General features: G+C 38.6%; 1 protein-coding gene across 2 annotated transcripts; it reads left to right on the top strand.

Annotated features, from left to right (window-relative positions):
* On the top strand, positions 1 to 9,251 carry LOC116864043 (ovomucoid-like). 2 transcript variants are annotated; one of them, XM_032851248.1, is made up of 4 exons: positions 1 to 136; positions 1,314 to 1,339; positions 3,302 to 3,432; positions 9,076 to 9,251. In XM_032851248.1, exons 1-4 carry the CDS (start codon positions 91 to 93, stop codon positions 9,149 to 9,151), a joined length of 279 nt encoding a protein of 92 aa, XP_032707139.1. In that variant the 5' UTR covers positions 1 to 90; the 3' UTR covers positions 9,152 to 9,251. The 2 variants fall into 2 exon arrangements, with proteins under 2 accessions (XP_032707139.1, XP_032707140.1); XM_032851249.1 differs by lacking the exon at positions 1 to 136 and adding an exon at positions 301 to 381.
* Positions 9,252 to 22,774: the final 13,523 nt, after the last annotated feature.

Genomic DNA, 22,774 nt, shown 5'->3' on the forward strand with positions numbered 1-22,774 from the left:
TCAAGAGAGTTGAGCCTCCAAGGATCTGCTGGGAAGCTCTTGACAGAGGGAACTCTGGTGGATGAATGGCATTGTTCCTTTTGGGAAAAGATGAAAACTTTCTTGGTGGCTATTTTGGCTACCAGCTATTTCTCATGTAAGGATTTGTCGAAGAACTTGGGGGAGGGAGTAAACATTTGATTTTCTTCTAAGGGAAGAAACAAGCCAACAGGAACTGTTTTCTAGATGTATGGATTTTTGAAACTTTGAAGTTTCTCTCAGAGATGAATTGACTACCTCAACCAGAATGAATGGCAGTGGTGAATCCATTTTTCCATATTCTAAAAACTCTGCCATAAGCGGGTTCAGACGTGAGATATCTTAAAAGATGATTGATGAGAGGTATAATCACTATTTAACAAATAATTTGGTTTTTTGAGTTGATAATCAATTTCATCTCTCCTCCCGTCTCTTCCTAATACTTTCCCACCATACTCCCACACACTGGTATATTGTGTGTGTGTGTGTGTGTGTGTGTGTGTGTGTGTGTGTGTATTTAAATTCCTTTTACACAAAGCAGTATTAGTTTCTAACATGGCTTATGATTAGAGCACTACCTGCTGTTATCAAATCTCAAGAGAGGGCTCAGCTTTTTCTAATTTACTCCAGCAAAATGGGAAGGGAAACCCATGATGTAAAACTAACTCTGCCAGCGGAGTGGTGAAGTGGAAGGGGAGGCAGGGAGGACATTCAGATACAGTAGCTGAAAGAAGTCAAGGCTGCTAAGTAGAATATAAATATGAAAGTCATAGGAACTTTTAATAGTTTAGGTAAGCAGGTGTTGACACAGAGATCCCAAACAGAGGAAGAGACTTCCTTATAAGCAGATAGAGTTTGGAAAGAGGATAATTAAGACAGGCAATAGTCAAAAAAGAAGGCAGGTATCTATGATTTTTGCCAGCAGGTAGCCAGGCTGACTATGAAGAACTAGACTTTGTCTAAAAGGGGTCTACACAATGTCTGAGCAGCCCAGTGGTGGATGATCTGCTGAGTCCCAGCGACTGAAGCTTGGATTTAAATCTCTTCTGCCTAAAGTCAGCATTAAACCTAAGAATGGGTTATGGCTGAATTCTCCAGTGGGACCCTAAGTGTATTTGGGGAAGTGTTTGGGGAATCAGGCATGGCTAGGCAAATCCTACATGAAGGAGCCACATATTTTTCTAAGATTTTCATGGTTATTAACTTATATGGGATTCCTTAAGGGGTTAATTAACTGGTCACACCTCAATAATACATTTTTTACTTGATCCTTTTCCCTAAACATTTTTTTTCAGATATTTTTGGTCGCCATCTAGTCAAGGTAAGTTTTCTACTTCTTACATGAGAATGATTTTTACAACCTTAGGCTTCTAGTATTTCTATAAGGTGGAACCATATTAAACCACATGAAGTTGCTAATATTTGAGCACTTCTGATATACACAATGACAATGCATGTAGTTCAATCTACCCATCTCTGTCAAAATAGATTCTGGGGTAAACCAGGATTCATCTCTGTCTCCACTATTCCTCTATCCCCTTATATACCACTAGCAATGAAAGCTCCTTATTTCTAGTTTTTATTTTTTTCCTACCTCTAAATTCATTGCTATTGCCTGCATATTAAGTTCTCCCCACCTCTTGCCTATATATTGCAATGGCCCCCCAATGGTCTTCTTGGACTGAGTCTGATACAGGGGTTGGCAAACTATGGCCACCTATTTTTGGAAATAGAGTTTTACTGGAACACAGCCATACTCATTACTCTCTGTACTGTCTCTGGCTATTTTTAGGCTACAACAACAGAACTGGGTAGTTGCAATAGAGATGACATGGCTTAAAAATTATAAAATATTGCTACCTAGGTCTTCATAGGAAAAGCTCGCCAATTCCTGTATTAACTCTACTTCTAAAATGAAAATCTGATTGAGATATCTTTCTCTTTAGAACAGTGACTTCTAGTACTGGTGGGAGATAAACCTTTTTGCATGCCCTAAAATACCTTCTTCAACTTAGATTCTTTCTCCCTAACAGGAGAATTCCCTTTTCTCACCGTAGTTCTAGGTAATTTAAGCTATTTTGGATTCCATACTATTTCAATTTTGTCTTTGTGTATATAATTCTCTCTAATCAAATTATCCTTCTTTTCATACTCATATCCAATTTTAGAAAGCATTTTCATCTTCTAAGAACCCACTAAAGACTCCATTTTTTGGTAAAGCCTTCCCAAACAAATCTTGTAATCTTATTCATTAAAAGAGGAGATGAGAGACATAAAAAAGTATTTCCCCAAAAGTTATTTGAGTATCTTCTAATAATATTAGTGATGATTTTAGCTAATTTGATAATGAATATTTCTTATTGCAGTGGTCACAGCTTTTCTTTAAAGCATGTTAGGGAAAAATAGAATTACAAATCCAAGATAATCATGGATATTCATGTTCAGGATATTTCTAGGATGAGTAGTGAAGTTTAAAAAAAAGAAACCCATTCAACAAAAAATATTTTTAAAGAAAAATGGCCATGAATTTGGAAGGAATTATGAATCAAGTAACTGAAATTGGCAAGCACTCCTGTAAGTAACAAGGGCCATTTAAGTTTCATAGACAGGGCAGTCCCCTGATCTATGGATATGTGGATATACTGTGATCTGAGCCAATGAAGTATAAATCTGTGGCAACTCACTCCTCATCTGCTCATTACATGGTACTCAGGAACTCTCCAAGCCCCCTTCTACCTATAGACAATTTACTCTGTCGCTCAAGTGCCCTAAATCCAGCTTACTCCAACTCTTGGACTATGAAGGGAGAAAAATAAAATGAGGAGATATTAAGGAAATCTCTGCTCACTATTCCAGCTTCTTAATCCCCAGAGGACTGGATGATAGCCAATACCAGAGTGGGACCACACAGTGTATTTTGATGTGGGCACCACAGTTAAAGGGGGTTTTGATTAACTAAAATGATTCCAGAAGCACTTGAACAGTGGTTATAGGCATTTTTGTCTCTTCCCAGAATGTTCTTTCCCTTCTAACAAGTTACAGATATATTTTATACAGCTGAAGTTCAGGGCTATATAGCCTCATCTGCCTTTCAAAGTGGAAATCCCAAAGGCTCTGGCTGCTGCATTTAAGATAAGGAAGTTTTGATGTTTAAAGTGTGAAGAAAGACATATTTTATCATTATGTCCTGTCTGCACAAAATAAAATTTCCAAGCACTAATATTTAGAAGCCATTAAGAGATCATTACAGGATAGACAGTTTGACCTGTAAGTTTTGTTTTAGGGCGTTTCATGCAGTTATTATCAAAGGACGTCTATACAAAAGAAACATACATGCTCCATAAGAGTCAGCCCGTTATGTGCTTCTAATAATGTTACATATTCTAATACCTGCGTGTACTGCTTCGCTAACATGTAAGTGAAAACACCATACACAAAACAGAAACTTCTTTTAAGAATCTAATGGGAAGCTGACTGATAATCTATGGAACTGCTGAATCACTATATTGTATACCTGGAACCCATATAACACTGTATGTTAACTACACTGGAATTAAAACTAAAAACAAAAACCAAAAAACAAAACCCTTCTACACATTTTGGAAAATGTGTGTGAGGTCTTCAAGATGTGATTCTGTAAGCTAAAAGTGTCACTCGGGTTTCAGTTTGGCTGACTGAACATAAGGGGGTTGGGTGGGGAGAGCCCGGGACTAAACCCCTGGGATTGGGAGCCCCACCTCCAGCCCCAGGAGAGAAGCCACCCTCTATATGTTTTGAACATTAGGCTTCAATATGAGATTATATGTGAAAAAAATTTCTGTTCCTAAAATGTTTGAAAATCACAGTTGTATGAAAAATCACCCTTTTCAACCTAAGACTAAAGCACCAAGTCCCAGCACTCAGTCAGAAGGTTGGGTCCTGCCCCGTGGTTGAGCGGTAACTGGGAACTCTGGTAAGACCCCCCTACCTCAACTTCTCATCTACACGTCTGAGATAAGATTTCCTGCTTTACTTCCTAAATACGCTATGAACACTGACTCTTCTTTCCTGGTATTTTCAAACATACAAAGCTCTTTGCGGCTTCCGGACCTTCGGGCAAACTGTCCTCTTTCCTACAAGAATTTTTTCCCCGGCTTTTCATAGGACTTGTTGTTCTCATTATCTGAGCTTCAGTCTAAATGCATCTCCCTTATAGATGCCTCCCCTGGCCATCCTACCTAAAATAGATTTACCTCTGATAGTTTCCGTGTGCTTCTGTTTCCTTCATAATCCTTAGCATAACTGCCAGATATTTTATTTTGCTGTTTATGTTCGGTCACCAAAAATAAGCTCCACGAAGTCAGAGGGCAGGTTTGGGATTCATTCTCAGCACTTAATACAGTGTCTGGTGCCAAGTAAGCACCATAAATACTTGTTGAATGAATGAACAAATAAGCAAACGGGTTCTTAAGGGGGATGAATGGGACCCTGGGCATAAAAAAGCATTTTTAAATTTAAAGCACCCTTTATAAGTAATTCACTTTTTCAGTTTTAGAAGTGTTGCATTGGCTCAATCTCTCAGTTGAGTTGGTGGTTAAGACTAAAGGCTCTGACTCTATAGACTAGGATTGAAATTTGAGGTCTTCTATTTAAACCATATGACCTAGAACAGATAACTTAACCTCAGTAATTACCTGAGAAGCTGACTGTGAGAACTGAAAAAGATACTGCAGAAGGGGCCCTTAGCATAATGCCTGTGTCATGGTAGGCCCTCAGTAACTTCTAGCCATTAGTGTCCTTGTTGTCTTGCTTCCAACTAGACAACTTACCATTTAGGTGTGCCTGAGGCTGAAGGTTTTCCTGGGATGTGAGACTTTGAGTGCTATAACAGAACAGTCTCAGACAAACCAAAATAACTGGTCACCTTCCCATCAACAGGCCTTCCTATCTAGGCCCTAGTTCTCCTTCCATATTTACGAACTCTTTCTTTCACTCAGACATATGATCTATACCATAATCATCCTCAACCAGTGTAATGATATCTTCCAGACAATCTCAAGACCTTATCTCATAGGCTTCCAATGTAGTGGTCATGAATAATCTCATGGCACACACTGAGGTTTCTTAGAGGAAAGAAACTGTAGAGACTACCCCTTCTCCAAATTTATTTTTAGCTCTTCCCTAGGATCCCATTTCAGGGAAATGAAAAAGAACTTCTTGTTGCTAAGAATTTATCCTTAGGGTGTTAATTTAAAAGCAGAGTGAATAATCAATTTACTCTTTTAGAGTATACAATTCACTGGTCGCTAGTGTATTTAGAGTGTAGAGTGACCATCAACACTATCTAATTTCAGAATAAATTTCATCGAAGAAACATGTATTCTTTCTACCATCCCACCAGGACCTGGCAAACCACTAATCTACTTTCTGTCTGTGTGGATTTGCTTATTCTGAACAATTAGTATGAATGGAATTATACAATATGTGGCTTTTTGTTTCTGACTTCTTACATTCAGCATAAGGTTATCAAAGTACATCCATGTTGTAGAATGTATCCGTTCATGCTTTTTTATGGTGGAGTAATAGTCCATTGCATGGCTATACCACATTGCTTTTATCCATTTGTCCATTAATGAGCATTGGGTTGTTTGCACTTTTTGGCTATCACGAGTTATGCTGCTATGAACATTCATGTACAATTTGGGTGAACCTTTTCATTTCTCTTGGGTAAATACCTAGGAGTGGAATTTCCAAGTTAAAAAATAACTCTATGTTTACTATTTGAGGGATTGTCAAACTGTTTTTCAAAGCAGCGGCAACATTTTACAATCCCACAAGCAATATATGAAGGTTCCACTTTCTCTACATCCTCATCAACACTTACTGGTTGATATTGTTCATCTTTTTTCGGACAACCATCCTAATGGGTGTGAAGTGGTATCTTGTGACTATGAGTTGCATTTCTCTAATGACCAATGATGTTTAATATCTTCTCATGGACTAATCAGCCATTTGTCTTATCTTCTTTGAATAACTGTCTATTCAAATCCTTTGCTCACCTTTTAATAATATTATTTGCCTTTTTACTGTTGAGTTACAGGAGTTCTTTATATATTCTGGATATAAGTTCTTTATATTTATTTGCAATATTTTCTCCCATTCTGTGGGTTGTCTTTTTACTTTATTAATGATGTCCTATGAAGTACAAAAGATTTTAATTTGGGTGATGTTTAATTTATCTATTGGTGCTTATGCTTAAGCTGTCAAATCTAAGAAACTGGTGCTTAACCAAAGGTCACAGAGATTTACTCCTTTGTTTTCTTCTAAGAGGAACAAATTATTATTATTATTAGTTATCATTATTAGTTCTTATACTTAGGTCTTTGATCCATTTTGAATTAATTTTTGTATACGGTATGGGGCAGGATATCCAACTTCATTGTTTTGAATACGGATATCCAATTGTCACAGTACCATTCACTGAAGACTATTCTTTCCCCCCACTGAATCATCTTAATGTCCTTGTTGAAAATCAATTGTCCATAAATACAAGGGTTTATTTCTGCAGCCTTAAATACTATTCCACTGGTCTGTATATCCATCCTTATGCCAATATCACACTGTCTTGATTACTGAGGTTTGCCATAAGGTTTGAAATTAGGAAGGGTAGCTTCTTCAACTTTGTTCTTTTTTAAGTTGTTCTGGCTTATTCTGGGGGCTATCCTTAGAAAGTTTTAAAGGTGTTGTCAAAGAATAATGCACAGATCTGTTCAGCATAATGGTTTTAAGAGTACCAAACTAGGAAAAAGTTAAATATTCTCATAATAGATGATGGGTTTCAATAATTTGTAGTACAACTGCAGTCAGTACTTCTTGGGAAACAGTCACAGAAAACAACTGTGTCACTGTTTATGGTAATTCTACAAATATCAGTGCTCCAATGCCCTCTGACTTTGCTAGAAATTTAGTATTTTCTAAGGTTTTCATTTTCCAAATTGTTCTTGGACGAGTTCAAAGACATTAGTAGCAGTGGAGGGAAATACAATTTTCTTAGATAAAATCTGCTCTCTTTTCCTATTGTGGCACTGCCACTTAAATATCCTTGTCCATGTTCATCTCCCTAATGTTTAGTACACCTATGCCCTACTGCCAATCTTCTCTTTGTCTCGGTCCAGTTGAGAAATCCATTCCGCTTCTCATGCTTGGCCATTTCAGACAATTCACACATAAGAATTTTCTGAGTCCCCAGCTGTCACATTTATCTCCTTTAACTTGCAGTTTCTTTCTTCTCAGATTTTCGAGGTATTCCAAATCTGGGGCCAGGATGCATTCATGATAAGATGAGGGGACCAAGCACGACTTTACGCTCTCTGCATATGTGTCTCCCTCCATCCTTCTGGTTATGGCTCAGGTTCTGCCAGTACTTTACTTATGCAGCCTGGGGCAGTTGGAAGGTTGATCTGCTTAGGCAAACCAAAGACTTCTGGGTGAACATTTTGCTTCAGGGCTCATCCTTTTTAAGCCATATATAATAAAAAGAAATTTTACTAGACATTATATATTTAGTTTTCTAAAGATAAGCACAAGAGGATGTTAAGTTTAAACAAGGGAAAATATGAGGATATAAAATGACATATATGGTATGATCAGACTTTTGAAAAATATATTCATTTTATATACATGGAAATATAAAACACATTAACGAGAATACAGGATGGGGATTTTGAAAACTTATAAATAAATGGATGTAACTTCTGTGCTTATTTCAAGCCAGGCACTGTATATGCTACTACATAGCAATTATCTCATTCAATATTCAAAATTATCCTGTGAAGGAGGTATTGGTATTCACTCCCATTTTATAGATAATGAAACTGAGGCTTAGAGTAATTTAGGGACATATCCAAGATCTCATAGTTCACAAGGGTAAAAACCAAGAGACGAGTCTAGAAATCTGACATCCAGAGCCTTCAAGTTAAACTTTGCAATATCTTATCTCATGATTAGGATCTTATATTTGGCTAGAGCTTTAGGATTTTTCAGAATAATTTCTCATATTTATCAATTTGTCTCATGAATATTTAATAAGTACCTTGTAAGTTCACGACACTGCTAGGTGCAGGAAAAGGGAAAAAAATATACTACTATCATAAATAATACATGATCATAAAGACTGCTGCAGCTTAGAAAGCACTTTCCCAAACAAGGCACCTGTGAGACCCACACTAATACTGCCCTGTAGGCAGGAATATAATTATTCCCTTTTTTACATATAAAAAGAAGAGACTCCAAAGTTAATTGTTGTCCAATGTCACATAGGAAGTATTTGTAGAAGATGAACATTTTTATCATTGCCCAGTAGCTCCTATGTGGCTAGTTTAACTTTTTTTTAAAAAAATGGACTGTTTTTGGCGGGGGGTGCTGGGTGACTTCATTGGTAAAGCATCTGACTCTTGATTTCCACTCAGGTCACAATCTGAGTCATGAGATGGAGCCCCATCTGCGACTCTGCACTCAACGGGGAGTCTGCTGGAGATTTTCTCCTCCTCTCCCTCTGCCCATCCTCCCTCTCTAAAATAAATAAATCCATGAAAAAAATGGACCACTTTTTCATGAAAAATGCAATAGCAAAAGCCCACTAACTATAATTTAGAACAAAATGTAGTCATTGGCTTGCTGTTACTATATTTGGCCAAAAAGGGCAAATATCTTCATTTATGTTTTTCATATTGCTGTCTTTATCTTGCTCTTGACATATAGAGGTCCTTTGCCCCCAACAATAAAAATCCTTCCTGCCTGCAGTTCATAGAGTACTCTCACAGTGAGCCTCAAAGAGCTTTCTCAGTAGGTATCCACAGTAATGGCCATTTTACAAATAAGGCAATCCTGAATAAGGATTCCCCAGGGTGAAGGAAGAGTGAGGGGAGAGCCTATCTGTGTAGCTATGGATTATCTGTAAGTCAGGGGTTTATAAATCAAGGACTCCCTTCCCTTAAAATCCTTACTAGAGTACAGCTAGGTTAGAAGGGTTATGTTGCATATAAATGGTCTCTAAATACTTATATCAATTTCTCTTAGAGCTTTGAAACTCACTCTTCGTATTCAGTACAATGGAAAATGCAGAAAGACCGAAAAAGTCTGGGATGTGACATGATTTTCCTTTGTCAGGAGTGAACCCATCTGAATTAAGCATCGTTTTTCCTTCAAAAAGTGGAATTCGTGGTATTACTTTATTTTCAAAAAATTAATAAATCTTATCCTAATGGAAATCCCCTTTTTAACTCAAGATATGTTTAATTAGGTGCGCCAGAATTGTGTTTCTAGAAATACAGAGCTGAATAGAAAGTGAACCTTGACTTTGAGCAACTCATAGTCTGATAGGCTAATTGGACAATTTATTCATTTATTCAGTCAATATTCTTTAAGTACTCAAAAGACTGCGATTTGGTTAAATTCTGGGACCTCAATAGTAATCAAAACAGATCTATGTCCTTGTGCAGTTTACAATCCAGCGAGCAAACAAGAAAATGAATGACTATTTAAAAATATGTGGGGAAGAAAAAAACCACATGACTTTTAGGAGCCAATCTTGGCACTGTTGCAGGTTAGCCTCCTGCAGCAGCTAGGCCTCGATGTCCTGTGTAACTTAAACAATTTCATGGAACATTAACACCCAGCAAAGCCACGCTGAATCAAGACAAAGACAGTACTACTCCATAATCACACTTGAACAAAGGCTAAACTTGAACATTATGCAATCTACAAAATGCCAAACATCCCCTAACTAGACTAATGTAAGTGACTGCCCGTCTCCACCAATTACAGCTTTAGCCTTTGGCTATTCTTTCTTCTTTCTAAATAAGACTTTCTGAGATCTCAAAGCTCAGAATTGCTCCACTCTTGAGGGCATGCATTCTACAGCAAAGCCAGTCTTCCTTAAATTTTCCCCCAATTAGTTTAACAATCCCAAATCCTACAGTAAATGTTTCCTAATACCCTTTTACTGAGCTGCCCTATGACTTCCCATGTGTGTTCTCCCTCTCCACAACAAATTATAAACCCAACTTGTTCAACTCAAATGTTCCTGGTGTTCATCAGCTGAAGGGCATCGACAAATACAAAACTTAAAAGTGGCAACAATATCATGCCTGTTGCTCAAAACCCTCTTTTCTCACTTCTCTTTTAAGGCATTGAGAGGGGCAGGAAGAATATGAAAATAGGTGGTATTTGAACATTTAAGGGATAAGGAATATTTTATTCATTTATTTTTTCATTCATTGACTCATATATCTTGTTCCAAAAATAATTAAAAGTGACAGATATTATTCAATGGATTCAGAAGTACAGAGTGGAGGGCAACTCTCTGAGAACAGTCATATAAAGATAACACTGACCAAAAGAGACACATTTAGGTCTCTTTGGAAACTTCAGGTGGGATTAGGATACCCCAAATAACACTGACCTCTCAAGAATACTTCTTCCCCACAGCTCAGGCTCTCCCTCCGCTTCCCTCCACCCGGAATGACACGTGAATGACCTCCTGTCAGGTTTTACTTGACTCCCTGTCTCCATAAGCATCTTCTTCCCTTGTCTGGAAACCCTTCCTTTCCATCCCCATTCTCAATCACCATCCCCTAATGATGGCAAGCTCAGTCTGATCTCAGGATCTAAAACAAAACAAAGGAACTCATTTATTCCCCCTTTGCCTTAAAGAATTTAAGAAGCTCTAGTTCATTTCTCAGGTAAATCCAAGTCTGTCCACTCTCGGTCAAACCTAATGAGCTTTATGTTGAGTAGTACTATTCTCATAAGAGCCATTAAAATATGTGTCTGTGACTTTTGCTTGTCACAAAGACTGGAGTGGTACTACAGGCATTCTGTGGACTAAGGCTTTATAATGCCTTAGAAGAGTATAATGAAGAGTCCTACACTGTGAAGAAACAACCCTTCCAAAATGCCAATAGTACTCCTATTGAGAAACATCTCACCCACAGATGAAAAGTATCATCTCCAACCCTGCCTCTCCCTGTGCCCACACCAGGTATCAGTAATCAATGATTGTACACTCCACTGAGCTCTGTGTGGCCTCAAAATCTTTCTCAACATAACAATCTAGGCATGCCTTGCCAATCAGATTTGCCATGGAAGACAAAAACCAGTCTCCTTTTTAAGACCAAGGAAGCTTCATGGTTCTCGAGATGAAGTCTTCATCTGGTACCTTAGTCTTATCCCATTTCCTATGCCTGTAGCCATGACTGATTATCTGACTGCTCTCCTAGTCCTTCTAAGCCAAGGGCCCCATGAGGGAGGTAAGGTCTGTGGCTGGGACCCTGCACCATTCCCAACAAGTGTCTCTGACAGTAAATGCCAGCATGCTAGTATTCCCTCTCTGGGGGAGAAAAAATAGAAAAGAAAAAAAAAAAAAAAAAAGTCTTCCTCCTAGCACAGTGAGGGAGCTACACCCTCTAGTGGGGAAACCACATGTAACATAACCGACTTTGTCAGAGTAACAGCAAAAAGAAAATCCAAATCAAAGTGACTGAAATTGAAAAAAAAAAATTGTGTGTGTTTGTGTGTGTGTGTGTGTGTGTGCATCTGAAAAATCAAGAGGAAGCTCTGACTCAGGCATGGTTAGATGAGAGTTTCAGAAAAAGTTGCCAGAAATTTTTCTCTCCATTTTTGGATCTATCTATGCTTTCTTTGATGTCTTCATTTTCAGACAGACATCAACCACCCCACCCCAGATCTAGGCCGATCTAGGTGGTTCTGCAGATTGTGGCAGATCTAGGTGATTCTAGACTTAACAGCTTCAGTAGAAGACAGATTTCCTTTCCTGAAATTTCTAATAAAAAATTTGAGCCTTTCCATACTTCAAGCTCTATTACAAAGTTATAATCATCAAGGCAGTATGGTACTGGCACAAAAACAGACACAGAATAGAGAGCCCAGAAATGGACCCTCAACTCTATGGTTAATTACTAATCTTCGACAAAGCAGGAAAGAATGTCCAATGAAAAAAAGACAGTCTCTTCAACAACTGGTGTTGGGAAAATTGGACAGTCACATGTAGAAGAATGAAACTGGACCATTTCCTTATACCACACACAAAAATAGACTCAAAATGGATGAAAGACCTCAAGGTAAGGCAGGAATCCATCAAAATCCTTGAGGAGTATACATGCAGCAACCTCTTTGATTTCAGCTGCAACAACTTCTTCCTAGAAACATTGCCAAAGGCAAGGGAAGCGAGGGCAAAAATGAACTATTGGGACTTCATCAAGATAAAAAACACAGAAGCCTTTTTCTGTTGTATAGAAGATCGTTTTTAAGACACTTGAAACTTTCTACTATAGTTTACAGAGCAAATTATTTTATTTTTATTGTAAATTTTAGCATGGAAGAGCCGTTTTTTTTAAAATTTATTTATTTGACAGAGATCACAAGTAGGCAGAGAGGCAGACAGAGAGAGAGGGGGAAGCAGGCTCCCCACTGAGCAGAGAGCCCAATGCAGGGCTCTATCCCAGGACCCTGGGATCATGACCTGAGCTGAAGGCAGAGGCTTTAACCCACTGAGCCACCCAGGCGCCCCGGAAGAGCCGATTTCTAAAACAGGATTCGAGTAGGTAGAGCTGCCTGGCTGCGGAAAGTTGGCCCCAGGACCCGCTGAGGGGAAGTGCCAGCCTGCAGGGTTGACCGTGCACAGGGGAAGCTCTGAGGGAGGCAGGAAGCTGCACTCCTCCATCTGCTGGGTGTGAACCAGGAGGAAAGATGTATTTCCCGAATGAAAGACGTGTCTGCCAAAAAAAAAAAAAAAAAAAAAAAAAAAAAAAAAAGCAAAGGAAACAGTCAACAAAACCAAAAGACAACCAATGGAATGGGAGAAGATATTTGAAATGACCTATTAGATAAAAGGCTAGTATCCAAAATCTATAAAGAACTTATCAAACTCAACACCCAAAGAACAAATAATCCAATCAAGAAATGGGCAGAAGACATGAACAGACATTTACCCAAAGAAAACATCCAAAAGGATAACAGACACATGAAAAAGTGTTCAACATCACTCGGCATCAGGGAAATCGAAACCACAATGAGATACCACCTTGCACCAGTCAGAAAGCCTAAAATTAACCAGTCAGAAAATGACAGGTGTTGGTAAGGACACAGAGAAAGGGGAACCCTCTTGCACTGTTGGTGGGAACGCAAGCTGGTGCAGCCATTCTGGAAAACAGTATGGAGGTTCCTCAAAAAGTTGAAAACAGAGCTACCTTACAACCCAGCAACTGCACTACTGGGTATTTACTCTAAAGATACAAATGTAGTGATCTGAAGGGGCAATGTGCACCCCAATGTTTATAGCAGCAATACCCACAATAGCCAAACTATGGAAAGAGCCTAGATGTCCATCAACAGATGAATGGATAAAGAAGATGTGGTATGTGTATGTGTGTGTGTGTGTGTGTGTGTGTATACACACACACACACACATAGGAATATTATGCAGCCATCAAAAAAAGCCAAAATTGTGCCATTTGCAAGGACATGGATAGAACTAGAGGGTATTATGCTAAGTGAAATATGACAATCAGAGAAATACAAGTATCATATGATCTCACTGATATGAGGAATTTCAGAAATAAGACAGAGGATTATTGGGGAAGGGGGATAATGAAAAAAAGATGAAACCAGAGAGGGAAACAAACTGTAAGAGACTCTTAATCTCAGGAAACAAACAGGGTTGCTGGAGGGGAAGGGGGTGGGGGGGTAATGGCTGGGGGATGGACACTGGGGAGGGTACGTGCTATGGTGAGTACTATGAAATTGGTAAGACTGATGAACCACAGACCTGTACCCCTGAAACAAATAATACATGTTAATAAAAAAATCTTTAAAAATATAAGAGCAAAGCTTCAAAAAAAAGATTTGAGGCTTATTAGACTAGTTGGAATAAAATTCCTGACTCAGTCTGGAAGCTATGGCTATAGGCATGCGTAACTCTCATTGGAATGGACTGAATTATAAGACACTGCAGGAGCCAGGGGTGATGGAGCCCCTCTATATGGACTAGAAGAGGATAAAGAACCATTCCTGAAAGGAATATTGAGGCACTATTGCCAGGATAAATGAATGAAAGTCAAGCAAAAACAACAGATGCATCGACACTATCCTCTCTGGATGCTTTCTTCCCTCCCAAGAATTCCTTGCCCTTTTTTTTTTTTTTTGCCTTTACTACAATTAACTATTTAGCCCTTTTGTATCATGATTAACACTCTATTTAATCTTGGTAGAAAGCAAGGAAATGTCACCTAGAGATCTAAACCTTCTGGAAAACATGCTTTCATACTCATACAAAATTGACTTCCCATTTCACAAACAATGGGAAGTCTGGTAAGAGGACCCCAGGGAATTTCTGTTCTCACTTCTTGCTCTGTATCTCTAAATTTGCAGAGTTCCCCATCAGCTTCCATTTCACCTGATACTGATGCCTCACTCCTTACCACTTTGGTGCAAGTGAGACCTTCCCCATCTTCCTTCATTCCTCAAGCATTTTCAAGGCTATTTGGGGAAACAAATGTTTTGTGAAGGTTTGAGAAAATAAGGGAGGATAATGGCTAGCAATCATAGGAGATATATCAGGATTCTTTTGGTTAAGAGTGATGAAAATCCAGGGCACCTGGGTGCCTCAGTTGGTTAAGCATCCAACTCTTGGTTTTGGTTCAAGTCATGATCTCAGGGTTGTAAGATTGAGCCCCCCTCGTTGGGCTCCACATTCAGTATGGAGTCTGCTTGAGATTTTCTCTCTCCCTCTCCCTTTGTCCCTCCCTCCTCTCTCTTAAATAAATCTTAAAAAAAAAAGAGTGATGAAAATCCAACTGCAACTTAGCTTAAGCTAAATAATAAACGTGTAGGTTCATACAATTAGGAGGATTCAGAGTGGGTCTTAAGTAAAGCTCAGTCACAGACTTAGATGATACCAGGAGTCCATCTATGCCCTCTGCTAGTCTTTTAAGTGCTGGTTTCATCATCATCCATACAGACTCTGTCTACATGAGGAGATAATGGCTGCTATCTCCCCAGTCAAGTGTCCTTAAGCTCATGAGCCAAAAGGAAAAGGAGTGGGGATGGGAAGAAGGGAATACTAGAACCCAGTCCAACACCCCTCCAATTAATATGCAACTAAAATCCCCAGATACAGGAAAGAGAATTTTTTTTTACATTGTTAAGTGTCTTATAATCCCCAAAAGATTAAATGTAAATATAGAAATGAAGATTGAATTATATCTATATTACTATCAGGTGTTCAGAAACAATCTATAATTGTCATTTAAAATACTTGTCGTATTTTAAGAAAATATAGCATATTAAAGAATATAATGGATGAATCTTATCTAGTTCAGAGTTTTTAATTGAGTATTGATTTAAACTTGGAATTTTAAGCTGAAAGAATAATAATTTTATTAAAACTATTATTGGCATTTCAAGAAGTTGTCATTTGTCATATTTATATGTTTAATTAAATAGAATTACAATATTTATTTGGGAAGGTTTCATTTATGAAGCAATTGAAGCATTTAAAAGGAAAAATTGAGTGTATTAGATTTATCCATTTATTTATGAATTCCTTCCTTCAACAAAACTTAACTGTGTGCCCATTCCCCACATCTGTTCAATTTTGAGAAACCAGTTCACCTCTCTGCTTATTTATCTGTCTTCCCTTAGCAAACTGAAGGTCTGCCATCAAAATTACTTCCTTGTACCTAGTCCAATGTCTGGCCCCAGAGCAAGCACTCAGGAAATATATATTGAATGAATGAATGAGCCACATGAGGCCCAAAATGCAATCAGCTTTTAAAAATTATGACTGTTATCTCACTGTTATCTTTGGATTTTAAGGACCATCAGTTTCTGTTGCAGTATTGGGTTCACCTAGGGGCCCACCTTCCATTTCTTTCCTTGTAATAGCTGAATGACATTGATTCACCTTCTGCTTAGAGGGAGGTAACTTGTTCATTCGGCTAACATGAGGGGCAGAATCACAGGGTATGCAAGGGGAGAAACAGTGAATCCTGTGTGCAGCTGGAATACGGTTTGTGAAGGGAAACACGACTGATATGGTAGGCCACAACCAATGTGTATTGGGCCTTGGACATCTGATTAACAAGTTACAAATGTATACATGAAGGTTAAAAATTCAATCACAAAGAAGCCGTTGACACAATCCACAGTATGCTTTAGGAAGATTAATCAGATTTTCATTTGGAGGAAAAATTACAAGAGTGTACCATTTAGTAATAAGGAATATGGGTTTTGAAGTTGTATCGCTCAGATTTCATAATGATTCTCTGCAATTTACCAGCTGTGTGAACTTTAGCAAAATACTTGACCTCTCTGAACCTGAGTTGCATTATTTATAAGATGGGATCACAATTCATTGGATTAAATGTGATGATATATTGAAATGACTGGTAGAATGACACTGTGAATAAAAGAATGCAAAACCAAAACAAACACAATGAAAGTGAGACTTTGCAGGGGAGAGACTAGAGCCAGGATGATTAAAGAGAGAGAGACACAATTAAGAAGGTCACAGAAGCCCATAGGGGAACAAAAACTGAGTTAAAGAGGCTGCTCACAGTTATTCAAGTGTAGCTGCTAACAGTTTGGTTTCACTGGGTGCCTGCTGTGTTGCTGGGTATCCTGGTATTCCCCTGAAATGTTCTTTGTACGTGTCTCCCAGCCCGCCTAGGAACAGAGACTGGTTCTTGGTCATCTCTGCAGCCCTAGTGTCTAATATATTCCCGGTTTCCATGAAATCTTCTTAATAAATGTCAACTAATCATAAATTGTTCTTGACATTTCAAACGATTTTCTAAAGAGAAACTTCTTTGCTCTCGTATCTCTAGAGATCAGGCAAAAAGATCTGGCCTAGATGTAGTGACAGGGAACACACAATACGAGTAACTGTAAAAAAAAAAAAAAAAAAGCTTGTTAGTTTCTTAAGTTTCATCCTCAATCTTTTCACTTTCCTATGACATAACTTTGATCTGGTGCAGTTTGGTCCAAAAATAAAAATAAAAAGCAAAGGCCTTGTTGCTTTATTCTTCACTACAGAGCTCAGGCTTACAAAAGCCTCCCATGTAGATTCCTCTCTCTGTTTCTCTTTCTCTTCCTATTTTCCTTCATTCTCTCTCTCTCTTTTTTAATTTGTTGTTTATTTTGGTGTTCTTTTTTTCCCCTAATTTATCACCTTGTGTTTGGTTTTGAAACTGCAATTCTCTATGTATATACCTATGTATGATATCCTTTCTTAGGATTTCCTTATGCAACTTGGTAAAGTTTAAAATGCTTTGAAAATGAACTTCAGAAATAACACATGCTAAGAGTTCAGCCCTTGCATCTTCAACTATAGCTGAGAAGAAGGAAAGAAAAGAGGCCTTTGGAGAGTGACATAATAATAGCTAAGCTTTGTGGAGTTTTTTACGCATGCTAGGCACTGTTCTAAGTGGGTTACAAATATTTCCCCACAAAGAACAGAAGAGAGAAAAGATGTGGAGAAACTGGAATTCTTGTGCACTGCTGGTGAGAATGTGAAATGGTGCTACTGATATGGAAAAATTAAAAATAAAATTACCATATGATCCAGCAATCCACTTTTGGATATATATGTGAAAGAATGGAAAGGTGGATCTATCTCAATTGATGCAGAAAAAGCATTTGACAAAATCCAGCATCCATTCCTGATTAAAACGCTTCAAAGTATAGGGATAGAGGGAACATTCCTGAACTTCATAAAATCTATCTATGAAAGACCCACAGCAAATATCATCCTCAATGGGAAAAAGCTTGCAGCCTTCCTGTTGAGATCAGGAACACGACAAGGATGCCCACTCTCACCACTCTTGTTCAACATAGTTTTAGAAGTCCTAGCAACAGCAATCAGACAACAAAGAGAAATAAAAGGTATCCAAATTGGCAATGAAGAAGTCAAACTCTCTCTCTTCGCAGATGACATGATTCTTTATATGGAAAACCCAAAAGACTCCACCCCCAAACTACTAGAACTCATACAGCAATTCAGTAACGTGGCAGGATACAAAGTCAACGTACAGAAAACAGTGGCTTTCTTATACACTAACAATGAAAATACAGAAAGGGAAATTCGAGAATCAATTCCATTTACTATAGCACCAAGAACCATAAGATACCTGGGAATAAACCTAACCAAAGAGGTAAAGGAACTGTACTCAAGGAACTACAGAACACTCATGAAAGAAATTGAAGAAGACACAAAAAGATGGAAGACCATTCCATGCTCTTGGATCGGAAGAATAAACATTGTTAAAATGTCTATACTGCCTAGAGCAATCTATACTTTTAATGACATTCCGATCAAAATTCAACCGGTATTTTTCAAAGAGCTGGAGCAAATAATCCTAAAATTTGTATGGAATCAGAAAAGACCCCGAATCGCTAAGGAAATGTTGAAAAACAAAAATAAAACTGTGGGCATCATGTTACCTGATTTCAAGCTTTACTACAAAGCCGTGATCACCAAGACAGCATGGTACTGGCATAAAAACAGACACATAGACCAGTGGAACAGAGTAGAGAGCCCAGATATGGGCCCTCAACTCTATGGTCAATTAATCTTTGACAAAACAGGAAAAAATATACAGTGGAAAAAAGACAGTCTTTTCAATAAATGGTGCTGGGAAAACTGGACAGCTATATGCAGAAGAATGAAACTCGACCATTCTCTTACACCATACACAAAGATAAACTCAAAATGGATAAAAGATCTCAATGTGAGACAGGAATCCATCAGAATCCTAGAGGAGAACATAGGCAGTAACCTCTTCGATATCAGCCACAGCAACTTCTTTCAAGATATGTCTCCTAAGGCAAAGGAAACAAAAGCAAGATGAACTTTTGGGACTTCATCAAGATCAAAAGCTTCTGTACAGCAAAGGAAACAGTCAACAAAACAAAGAGGCAACCCACGGAATGGGAGAAGATATTTGCAAATGACAGTACAGACAAAAGGTTGATATCCAGGATCTATAAAGAACTCCTCAAACTCAACACACACAAAACAGACAATCATATCAAAAAATGGGCAGAAGATATGAACAGACACTTCTCCAACGAAGACATACAAATGGCTATCAGACACATGAAAAAATGTTCATCATCACTAGCCATCAGGGAGATTCAAATTAAAACCACATTGAGATACCACCTTACACCAGTTAGAATGGCCACAATTAGCAAGACAGGAAACAACATGTGTTGGAGGGGATGTGGAGAAAGGGGAACCCTCTTACACTGTTGGTGGGAATGCAAGTTGGTGCAGCCACTTTGGAGAACAGTGTGGAGATTCCTCAAGAAATTAAAAATAGAGCTTCCCTATGACCCTGCCATTGCACTACTGGGTATTTACCCCAAAGATACAGATGTCGTGAAAAGAAGGGCCATCTGTACCCCAATGTTTATAGCAGTAGTGGCCATGGTCACCAAACTGTGGAAAGAACCAAGATACCCTTCAACGGACGAATGGATAAGGAAGATGTGGTCCATATACACTATGGAGTATTATGCCTCCATCAGAAAGGATGAATACCCAACTTTTGTAGCAACATGGACGGGACTGGAAGAGATTATGCTGAGTGAAATAAGTCAAGCACAGAAAGTCAATTATCGTATGGTTTCACTTATTTGTGGAGCATAACAAATAGCATGGAGGACAAGGGGAGATGGAGAGGAGAAGGGAGTTGAGGGAAATTGGAAGGGGAGGTGAACCATGAGAGACTATGGACTCTGAAAAACAATCTGAGGGTTTTGAAGGGGCGGGGGGTGGGAGGTTGGGGGATCCAGGTGGTGGGTATTGTAGAGGGCACAGATTGCATGGAGCACTGGGTGTGGTGCAAAAATAATGAATACTGTTATGCTGAAAAAATAAAAAATAAATACATAAAATCTTAAAAAAAAAAGGTGGATCTAGAAGAGAGATTTGCAAACTCAAGGTAACTGAAACATTGTTCATAATAGCCAAGAGGTAGAAACAACCCAAATTTCCATAGATGGATGAATGGACAAACAAAATTTTGTATATACATACTATGGAGTACTATTCTACCTTAAAAAGGAAGGAAATTCTGACACATACCACACAGGGATGAAGCTTAAGGACATCATGCTAAGTGAAAGTAGCCAAACACAAAGGACAAATAATATATGTTTCCACTTATCTAGAGACAAAAAGTGGAATAGTTGCCAGGGGCTGGGGGCCTGGGCAGGGATGGAAGTTGTTTAGTGGGTACACAGTTTCAATTTGGGGAGATTAAAAAAAAAAGGTTCTGGAGGTGGATGGTAGTCATTGTTGCATGACAATGTAAATATAATTATTGCCACCGAAATCCATTTAAAAATGTTTAAGATGAAAAATTTTATGTTATGTATATTTTTACACAATTTAAAAAAACATGTAAAGAATGATTCATGTGCAGACTCAAAACTATTTGTACTGGTTCGGTTACCAGGCTTTCTTTTTGTCACCTGTGCTAACAAAATCTACAGATGTCCAAAAAAATTAAAAACAAACAAATGAGGTTGTTGGTAAATTAAAGATGGCCACAAATTCTTTGCTACTCCTTCAATTAAGAGGTGGAGTCTTACTCTTTTCCCCTTGAATTAAGGCTGGCTTTGTGTCTTCTTGACCAATAGACTGTGGCAGAAGTAACTTCTGGGATCCAAGGCTAGATCATAACAAGTCCTACTATATTGCTTGGAACAGCTCACTCTCTGCATGTACAGTCTCTGAGAGCTCCCCCAGTAAGCATTTTGTTGTGAGAAATCCAAACCAGAGAAAGAGGCCATGTGCAAGCACTCTGTGGGATAGCTCTAGCTGAGCCTCCAAAGAGGGATTCCAGCCTGAATTGCCAATAACATAGCATTCATTTGAGCCTGAAGTAAACTACAGTTTCAGCTGACATCTGACTGCAAATGTGTAAGAGACCTCCAAGCTAGAACCACATAGCCAAGTCCAGTCAACCCACAGAATCGTGATAGATCATAACAAATTGTGTTAAACCACTAAAATTTGCTGTGGTTTATTATGTAGGTACCATAATGGTGTTCATTTATACTTGAAAAACCTGAAGCTGAGAATGGAAATGCTTGCTCATGGTCTCTGCCAGTAAGCAAAGGAACTCACACTTGAAGCACATATTTCTAAACTTCTAGACTTGTAACGCCTGCTCTGCTGACCACTGAATACAGGTTTTTAGTTGAAACAGCTATAAAAGGATTTACTTCTCAAAAATTCCTGTATTTAATTCAGAGCTGAGTTCTGCCACATTACTCAACTCCAAGGGTAATGTGGATGACCCCAATGTGCATGGTACCTCCTGCAGTTGTGCATTACCCAGGCCCCAGAGCCATAAGAAAGGGACCTGAACAAACCTGTCCCCATCCTCAACCAGAGCTTGTTCTAAGTGTTAATGCCTTCTAACAAATAGTTGGCCCTTGTCTAAGGGCCTAAGAAATTTCAAGGGAGAAGAGAGGTTGGTACTAGAACCTCTGAGAGTACCAGAAGTAAGACATATTTAAAAATTTAATTAAGGGGCGCCTGGGTGGCTCAGTAGGTTAAAGCCTCTGCCTTCAGCTCAGGTCATGATCCCAGGGTCCTGGAATCGGGCCCTACATCGAGCCCTGCATCGGGCTCTCTGCTTGGCAGGGAGCCTGCTTCCCTCCCTCTCTCTACTTGTGATCTCTGTCAAATAAATAAATAAAATCTTTTAAAAAATTTAATATAGGGGCGCCTAGGTAGTTCACTCTGTTAAACGAGAGTCCTGTGTTGGGCTCCCTGTTCCTTGGAAAGCTGGCTTCTCCTTCTGCTTCTCTCTCTCATGAATAAAAAATAAAATCTTTAAAAAAGTAATTAAAAAGCAGGGAGTAAGAATTAAAAAAAAAAAAAACAAAACCCAGTGGTTCAGGGCCATTTAGCGTAGGGCAGATTTCTCTGTAGAGGGCAGAGCTTCCCTGGTGATGCTACTGTATAAGAGCAGGGAACACTAGCTTCTGACTCTAATAAAAACCCATATCACCAAGGAACAAAAAAATCTTGGAGTTTAGTAAAGGGAAGCACACCTGCTACCTTAAAATGTTAAAACTGTGGTGCCTGGGTGACTCAGTCGGTTAGGTGACCAACTCTTGATTTTGGCTCAGGTCATGATCTCAGGGTCCTGAGATGGAGCCCCACATCTGGCTGTGCACTAAGCATGGAGTCTGCTTGTCCCTCTCCCTCTGGGACCAACCCCCCAACAAAGGAATAAATAAAATCCTAGAAAAATAATGTTAAAATGGGTTTTTAAGTCTATTTATACACAGCAGGCACTGATAGCACTCAGAAAACATCTCTATTCAGCATTTATTACAATATTTGTAAATAAGCTTTCATTTCCCTTTCTAAATTTGAAGTAGGAAACATATCTTATTTGTGAGTATTTCTGGTCCCACCATAGTACTCTTTACTGAAGGAGGAATGCTAACCCCATTCGGTAATACATTCAAACAAAGATTCAACCCATTTGCACTGAAGTAAACTTTATTCAATCCCTTGTATCTATGCCAGGCTCAGTGCTAAACATTTTCATATATAATCCCTATTTGTTTTCCTAAACAATCCAGAACTCAGGAAGAGCCAAGGTTTGTTTTACTGTTTAAGTTCAAATATGAAAGAAATGGATGGAAGCAACTAACATGGGAACAGGACTTT

The sequence above is a fragment of the Lontra canadensis genome, unplaced genomic scaffold (assembly GCF_010015895.1).
Source record: "Lontra canadensis isolate GAN:19392208 unplaced genomic scaffold, GSC_riverotter_1.0 scaffold5, whole genome shotgun sequence".
NCBI classification, from domain to species: Eukaryota; Metazoa; Chordata; class Mammalia; order Carnivora; family Mustelidae; genus Lontra; species Lontra canadensis.